The sequence below is a fragment of the Chenopodium album genome, chromosome 20 (genome assembly GCF_948465745.1).
Source record: "Chenopodium album chromosome 20, dcCheAlbu1.1, whole genome shotgun sequence".
Lineage (NCBI taxonomy): Eukaryota > Viridiplantae > Streptophyta > Magnoliopsida > Caryophyllales > Amaranthaceae > Chenopodium > Chenopodium album.
Window position 1 is genome coordinate 31623058 of NC_137853.1, and position 8196 is coordinate 31631253.

The 8196-nt window shown below is 34.8% G+C and overlaps 1 protein-coding gene across 1 annotated transcript; it reads right to left on the reverse strand.

Annotated features, from left to right (window-relative positions):
* Positions 1-3400: 3400 nt before the first annotated feature.
* On the reverse strand, positions 3401-4708 carry LOC145597029 (uncharacterized). The gene is made up of 2 exons (XM_081653210.1): positions 4384-4708; positions 3401-3999 (listed from the first exon to the last, which is right to left on the reverse strand). Exons 1-2 carry the CDS (start codon positions 4706-4708, stop codon positions 3401-3403), a joined length of 924 nt encoding a protein of 307 aa, XP_081509336.1.
* Positions 4709-8196: the final 3488 nt, after the last annotated feature.

Below are 8196 nucleotides of genomic sequence, written 5' to 3' on the forward strand. Positions count from 1 at the left end.
GGATCGATTCTCACTCATCTTCGATATCAGCTTTTTCTTCATCATAATCAGTATCGTCGTAGTTATTTTCAGTTCAGCTCCAATAAGTTCAGTTCTTAATTTCCTTCTCTCATATAATATTCAATTTAGTTCAGCTCAGCTCAGTTCAGTTCAGCCTGAGCTCACTTCAGTTCAGTCAATCAGAACAAGCCCTCATCCTACAAAACTTTCCAAAATAGATAGAATTTTCATACAACCAAAGTCAATCTCCTACTTTAATCTGATTCTTTTTAATACACTATTATAAACATGTTTAAGAACAATTTTTATAAATATTGTTTAAATAAAAAAAATATTAATTCCTACTTTGTGTCATTTTAAGGCTTTATTCCCTAAATACTTAAATAGTGTTCACGTAAGATAGTATATTACTTTGATTTTTTTTTTTTTAATGTAGAACCGCAATTGTTGATAGCGGTTTTGCATTATAAACCGCAATTGATGGTAGCGATTTTACATTTACAACTGCAATTGTTATTGTGCCGTACAACTGCAAATGTTGATAGCGGTTGTATTTGAAGAACCAACAAGATAATTGTTCAACAACAGTTCAACTTTGAAAAGATAACTAGCTTTCTGGCCCGTGCAATGAACGGCTTGTTCATAGAAAATTGCATAGAGAGATGAGTGAGGAAATACCAATAAATAATTAGAGTGTAATATGTAACTGAAAATATAATTAAAGGAATAAAATTTTAGGACTTTAATTTGAAATGAGACTTAACAGAAAGAACATGGAGGGACTAAAATCAAAGAGAGAAAATAAAAAAGGTTGAATTAAAGAGGGGACTGGGAGATGAAGATAAAGTATTTAATGAAAGAGTTAAGAAGAATTGTATAATTAAAAATAAAATATATAAAACGACTTGTGGCACATTGAATTGAAGGATGATAGGGAAGTGTAATAGAATGATGACATATGTCTTTTTTGGTTTGCTTTTTTAAATACTAAGTATAGATAGATTGTTCAACTCCGTGAAATTTTCAATTTTATGCCCAAAAATTAACCAAAATTTCAAATTAATTTAAGAATATAAAAACAAAATATCCATGATGAATGATAAAATTATCAATGGACATAATTGGATAACCTCATGTTGTGAAAAAGACAAAGGAAGATGATGATTGTGGGAAATATGGGAATATCGGACCAACTAATTAGGGCTTGTTTTGTTCAGCTTAATTTCAATTCAGTTCAGTTCAGTGCAGCTTCGCTACAATCAGTTCAGTTTCTAATTTCCTTATCTCATAAACAATTCAATTCAGCTCTATTCATTTCAGTTCAGTTGTTTTCAGTAAATTCGGAACAAGTCCTAAGTGTAGAAGGATACAAAAGGTTGGGCTTATAAATGACATGTCAGCAATTTTATTAATAAAACCACCAATGTTGAGTGGACACTATTCAGGGAATAAGTTTTTGAAACAACGCAAATATGAAATAATTTTGATTTAAACAATTTCTATGGAAATCATTCACATGTTTAAAGATAATTAATTATATGAAAGTTTAAGCTTTTTAACATTGTTTTGGAAGCCTCCTCAAGGTTATCAGTAAAGGCTCTAGGGCTCTAGGCTCATAAGAAACCAGACACAAAACAAATTAGAAAAGGGAAACAGACTAGTATCAACAACATAAAAATTTGACCTTCTATTGGTAGCATTGTAGGCTGATTTGACAGTATGGCTTATAGTGAATAAAGTAATACAAGTACTGAAATACTACATTTAATTAATTACTTTGAGAAAAATACGTTAATTATAAACTACATATATAATCATTAAATCATACAAGTATATAATTATTAAAACTTTATGATAGTCATATTTCAAACGACCGATATCAACCACTTTCCATCTCTATCCCTAAGCAAAATACATCCTATGAGACATGATAATATATACAAGTAAGTAATTAATGTTTTCATTGTCATTTTGAAACACATATATGGCATCATTAAGATAAGCAAGACTAATAGAGATTAAAAAATCAGTGAATAGTCATAATTAAATGCTAACACAAGCACTAATTTTCTGTTCATTTTGTTATCAAAAGGTGCAAAAAAGAAAAGGAAAAAAAAATCAAACAGCTCTTGACTAATACAGTAAATAAAAACTGATTCTACCATGATTGGAACTTGCATATCATTCTCACTAGTCACTAGCTAGCTTAGTGTTTCCTAGCACACATCTCTTACTACTTGTGCACTTGAGCTCCTTTCGATCTCGGTTTTGTGTTCCTTCTCTGATCCAGGGTTCGAAATTAAACTAGGCTCGTATTCAACTGCAACAAAATATGATTCTTTGGCACCATCCTTAATCTCTATGTTCTTCGACGTGCCAATTTCAAGATCATGAGCCCATAGATCATTGCTTCGAATCAAAAGTTCCCCATTCGGCATAAATCCAAGCACGTCCATTGAATCAGCAGCAATATTGCTCAAGTATGGAATTACATACAAGTTAGTCCATGATTCCGGCGCTCCATACTCCTTCATTACCCATACCTCAAGAGTAGACGCGTTCACATGGGAGGAAATCTAAGTTCATCAGCCTGATTGACGAGGGTTGTAAATCAGGGGGTATATCCGTCTTTTGCACGTTTATGTGTGGGGTAAATATGTAACTTTACGCTGATGTTGTTTAAACATTAACTTGGTTGGGGATTTGTTGACTAACGCTTCGTAAGTCAAAACGTTACACTTCCGAAGTTTTCGTCAATTTCCCAAATTGTAAACTCACTTTCCCAAACTTGAAACCTTAACTGAGAGGGCCCTGAGTTATCATCTTCTCCCAGCAATTGATGAGCAAATTCCTTAATTTTTAGACCAATTGTGAATGGTAAATACTACTGTACGGAATAATATTAAGACGGTGTATTATCAATTTCGACCAATTTTGATTGGTAAATACTAATTCATAATGGCAAGACAATGTATTATCAATGGCGAAGCAAGACTAGCAATTCCTATTCTTTGATTTACCAAACAACCATCCTGTTCGTCGATTTATAGGTTGGACGCAAATCACTGTAAGTTAGTTTATGGATGTCTTGTGCTTAATATGTAATTTAATTGCTTAAAAATCACTGTAAGTTTTAAAAAATCACTGTTCGTCGATTTACAGGCTGGACGCAAATTCATGTTCGTCGATTTTATTGCTATCTGAGATGAATTTGGCGATCGAAAAGAAATGCTTTTGTTTTAAAAAATGTTTTTAAACTTTAAAGATTCATGTAACGACGTTGATTTCACTATTACTAATGGGCATTTTTCAACCATTACCACAAACCGTACGAGTGAATATAATAATAATAAAAAGGACGATGCCTGGCCCACATCAGCGGCTGATTGACAAAATTTCGTCAATCAGGCTGATTGCCTGGGTCTGCCTCGTTCACATGGTGTAACACGATTCCAAGTTGTCGTTCTCCTTCCAAGGTTGCTAGACCAAGCATTGTTTTCTCGTCTCTACCACCACCACCTCCTTGATTCGGCCCAACCATAAGCTTAAACTTCTCTTCCTTGCTATCAAAGTAAAGGATCTCTCTTTGAACCCATGTATTCTCAAAATCGTAAAACCTCACCACCCAGTGAGGTACACCACAAACAGCCTTCCCTGCTTCTCCATTAAATAGTTTACCGTCGAGTAGTCTGCCTGGAAGAGCATAATTGTTTAGCTTCCGTTTTTTACCGGTCTTGCAATCCACTACGTAAACAGGTTCAGTTTCATAATCTATACTACCATCGAAATTCCTGGGTGAGACAGGCGAACTCTGATAGTCTATAGCTACCACAACACTGTACTCTTGGCGATCAGAATCATAACAAAGTCCCCATAGAATGCGAGGGCTGAAACTCCATACCCAACGAGGCTTAAAGAACCAATATTCCCCCGAAAAAGACTTGTAATGTTTAGTTATAGGATTCCACAAAATTAAGTTATTACTATTAGTAAATGCAACTAATCCATTACAAGAACCAATTATATCAAGATTTTCATCATTATACCCCCATTTACGGGGATCTTATGTTGGAACTTCTCAAATTCAGCTAGCCCAAGCTCAACCCAAACTAATGGATGAGAGCTGGATCAATTAATCTCAGAGATAATCCAGAAATGAAAGGAAATCTCGAGAGAATTAATCAATGTAACAGTATTAACAATGGAGTAAGAGAGAGTTTTAGAGAGAGAAGGGAATAAGATCTTCATTTAGCATAAAAAGTTATTACATCATCACTATGGCTTAAATAGCCTTACAAAACCAAAAACAGAACGAGAATAAAAATAACAGAAAGATTCTTTTTCTCAAATTCAGTGAACTTAATTATTCCCTTCCTAACAAACTTTGCTGAGTTGTCATTCCCTCTCTTGGCTCTGCCAGCTCAGCTCTCATTGCTTCCTCATCAGAATTCAATGGAACAGTGCTCTCCAAGACTATGCTCATATTTAAGGTCGTATCATCTTCTAAAGGAGGTATGGATGATAATATTGTTGTGTCGTTGTTGTTAATGAGATTAGAGCAATTAACGTCGTAAATTTTAAATTTACCAGACGGAATAAACTCATATAAGATGAAATGTTTACCAATGCGCTTAAAATACTCGTGCATAAAATCTGGATTAGAGATTATGGAGTACCATTCCTTGCATACCAACTTGGAGCGAACCATGGAATTGATGGGTAATTTGTGAAATATGTCTGTTAATACATCATTAGGAAGACGTCTTAGTTTCCTTCGTCTTGGTTTTCTTCCTTTTCTTCGCCCTCCTCTTCTTCTTGGCATGGCTGGTTTGTTTGCTTTGATTTGATTTACTTTTAGGGCTGATTTAATTTTTCTGAGACACAAATTGCTGCTTCTTATATTAGGGTTTTAGGGATTTATGTTACTTCCTAGGGTTTTAGGGATTTGTGTTACTTTCTAGGGTTTTAGGGTTTATGTCGCTTCTTAGGGATTTTAGTTGTTAGGGTTTTAGTTTTGTAGAGACAAGATCACAAGAGTTGATAATATAACCCATAATTTTTGTAGCTACTTTATCTACTAATTATCGAAAGGTATCAGCTCTTTTTTGTAAGAAATCAATTGGAGCGCCCAAATGAGTTCCTAAATTATCCTTGCTTTCCATTCGCAAGATACTTTTGTAACTTTGCCTCTTATGCTCAGTTGTGGAAATGCTAAACTTTATAAAGGATTTATTAAGATTCAATCGCTGACCTCACACCCTTTCGATCAAAACGAGCCAGTTGTGGATAAGAGCAACATTGTTGTTACTAATTGCTTTATGTATGTTGTAATTTGCTGTATTTGCTTTTAATTTAATACTTAGATAGCTTGCAGGTTAGCCCATAGGTCACTAAGATTTATTAGGCTTCAAACTCAGTTCAATCTATAAAAGAAAGAAATATAAAAGATTACTTACTTCCAAACAGACTGTTATATTATGGGTATATTGTTGCACTTTTAAATTTGTAATTTATACTCATGTACGAGGAAAACAATAACTGTTAAATTCTTTACAATTTGTATTTTCACAATATTAACCTTTTCATAATTTCTACCTATATCAAATTAGTCATTTAAAAGTTGTACATTAGAGATCACACAAATGCTAATGAGAAATAATAAAAAAAACGAAAGGAGTAATTATCTTTCTTAAGCGAGCTGAATTTTGTTAGTTTCATAGTTAAGAATCTTGTGTATAACTGTTAGTTTAGATGAACTACTACGAGAGGGGGGGTGAATAGTAGTAGGTTCCAATCGCGGAACTTAAGCGGAAATAAACAATAAAAGCATAAAGAAACTTAAAGCACACAACAAGTTTTACGAGGAAACCATCCAGTGCCTAACTGGAAGTAAAACCTCGGCCCTATTGGGACTTATAAACAAATTCCACTATAATAGGCAACTCTCCTAGTACAACCTATTACACAGACCTTTGCTCTGCAAGTTCCACCACGGACACTTGACTCTATGATAGGACACTTCCTACCAGACCTAAGACACTTCTCAGGACCCTTTTTCTCCCCTTACCCAGGACACTTCCTAGGTGACCCAAGACACTTCTCAGGTACCTTTCACTCACTGTGCACTCACAGCTACCACTCGAATTTTAGAGAATTCAAACTCATACACTTGTGTGAATTTAAGAGAATCCACAATCTCACCCCAAAACCAATTACAACTCAAAGACACACTCTAACACATAAATGGAAAGCTACACATGAAACCCGAAATCAAAATGATAAAGCTTAAACCTTTGGCAAACTTACTCTTAAGCACTAAGTGGTTTTCACGCTTAAAACTCTCATTTTGCTAAGCTGAAACACTTCTATATTTATAGGAGTTCCTCAGCTTCTCAAACTAGGGTTTTCGCAAATAAGATAGATCAAACAGAAATCTGATCTTATCCTCTTTAAAACCGAAACCAAACAGATTTAATTTCGTTTTTCTGAAAACCAAATTTTATCAAATTCGTTTTTGTTAAAAGATAGAATTTTATGAAAAAGATGAAACCAAGTTAAATAAGATTTTAAAAGATAAAATCAATTAAGTACTTTTTCATAAAACATATAATTATCTTTTACGAATTAATTAGTTTGCCAAGCTTTATCTGATTTCTAATAAGTTCCATGCATATCTATCATTTATATGTTTACATCATCCTACGAAAACAAACTTATCTTTTACACAACTATAAGTTATGAAGTCCATCTTCTTCGGTTGATATCTTGATCTTTGTGTTGATCCTTGATTGTTGAGGCTTGCCCCAGCATTACACCAGAACCAGGTCGTTACAACCCGTTTGAAGTTCCTGTTGAGAAATTTCGGGAAGTTCCATTACTGGAACTCTTCTTCTGTTCTTTACTTGTCCTCATGGATCTTCTAAAGTTCCTTTGTTCCAGTTCCTACTTCAACCCTCTACGCTTACTGAACCTGCCAACATCACAACACTAGAAAATCCTTATTAAAAGGAGGTTTGCTCAATTCTTAGTATCATCATCAAAACCTCATAAGGGTCAACAATTTCCCCCTTTTTGATGATGACAAACTGAGCAAACTTTTGAGGATGATAAGTAAAGAGACAGAAGGTTAATTTTTCATTTTTCAATTTTTTTCTTTTTTCATATAAGCAAAGCAAAGAAACAAAACAGAAATAAATAACAGAATGAAAAGAAAATGAAAAACAAACAGAAAGCAAAGAAAAATTTAGAGAAGAAAACAACCTTTGTTACTTACTCAACTGGAATTAGAACAACTTCAGCTTTCAAGTTTGCTCCTGCTTTTCCCCCTTTTGGCATTATCAAAAACGTGACTTTTCAAAGTTTTATTCATCTACTCACAGCCCCACAGGCAATTCATCGAATGTGGGAAGCTGGAAGCAGCGCTGGCTAGCTCTCTTAAGCTAGTACTTTCACACAAATTTTCCTGTTTATTCTCAACAATGCACGCAAGTATAGACAAAGTTCCATAATATTTAACAAAACCAACCATCCAGAGTACTTAAAAATATTACAGACCAAGTTCCAAAATATTCAAAAGTAAATAAAGTTCAAAAACATCCAAATAAAAACAGATCATTGTTCCAAAAACCAACAGAAAATATATATGAAACTAGGAGATGGCTAGGGTAGGCTGCATAGGTGGTCAGGCATCAAGCGCTTGTAAAATTTCTCAAGATCAGCTTTGTTGTCCTCTTGAGCTTTCTTCATTTTTACTTCAAGGCTTGAGATGGCTTTGTGGAACTCCTTGGCCTGAGCAGCGTCAGTCCTCTCCATAGCCTTCATCTTCCCTGACAAGTCAAGGAGCTGCCCTTCAACCTGCATGAGTCTGTTAGATAAGTCAACTACCAGCTCATCAGCTCCTCCATCACCTTCGCTCAACTCCAGAGGATCTGCAGCACTTGTCTTAGCCTGAGTTCCAACAGAGAGCCTTCTGCTCTTTCTGACAGGAACTCTCACCTGTGAGTTCTCTTCCTTCTTCTTCTGAGCAGCCTCATATCTCACACACTTCCCCCTCACTACAGCAAGACTCAACCCTCTCAGAGTGGTTTCATTTATCACATTTTCTCCTTTCTCCCTCATGTGCCCATAGAAATCCCTCAATTGCACACCTAAATCTTCAAACACAGAAGCAAGAATCGCAGCATATCCAACCTTTAT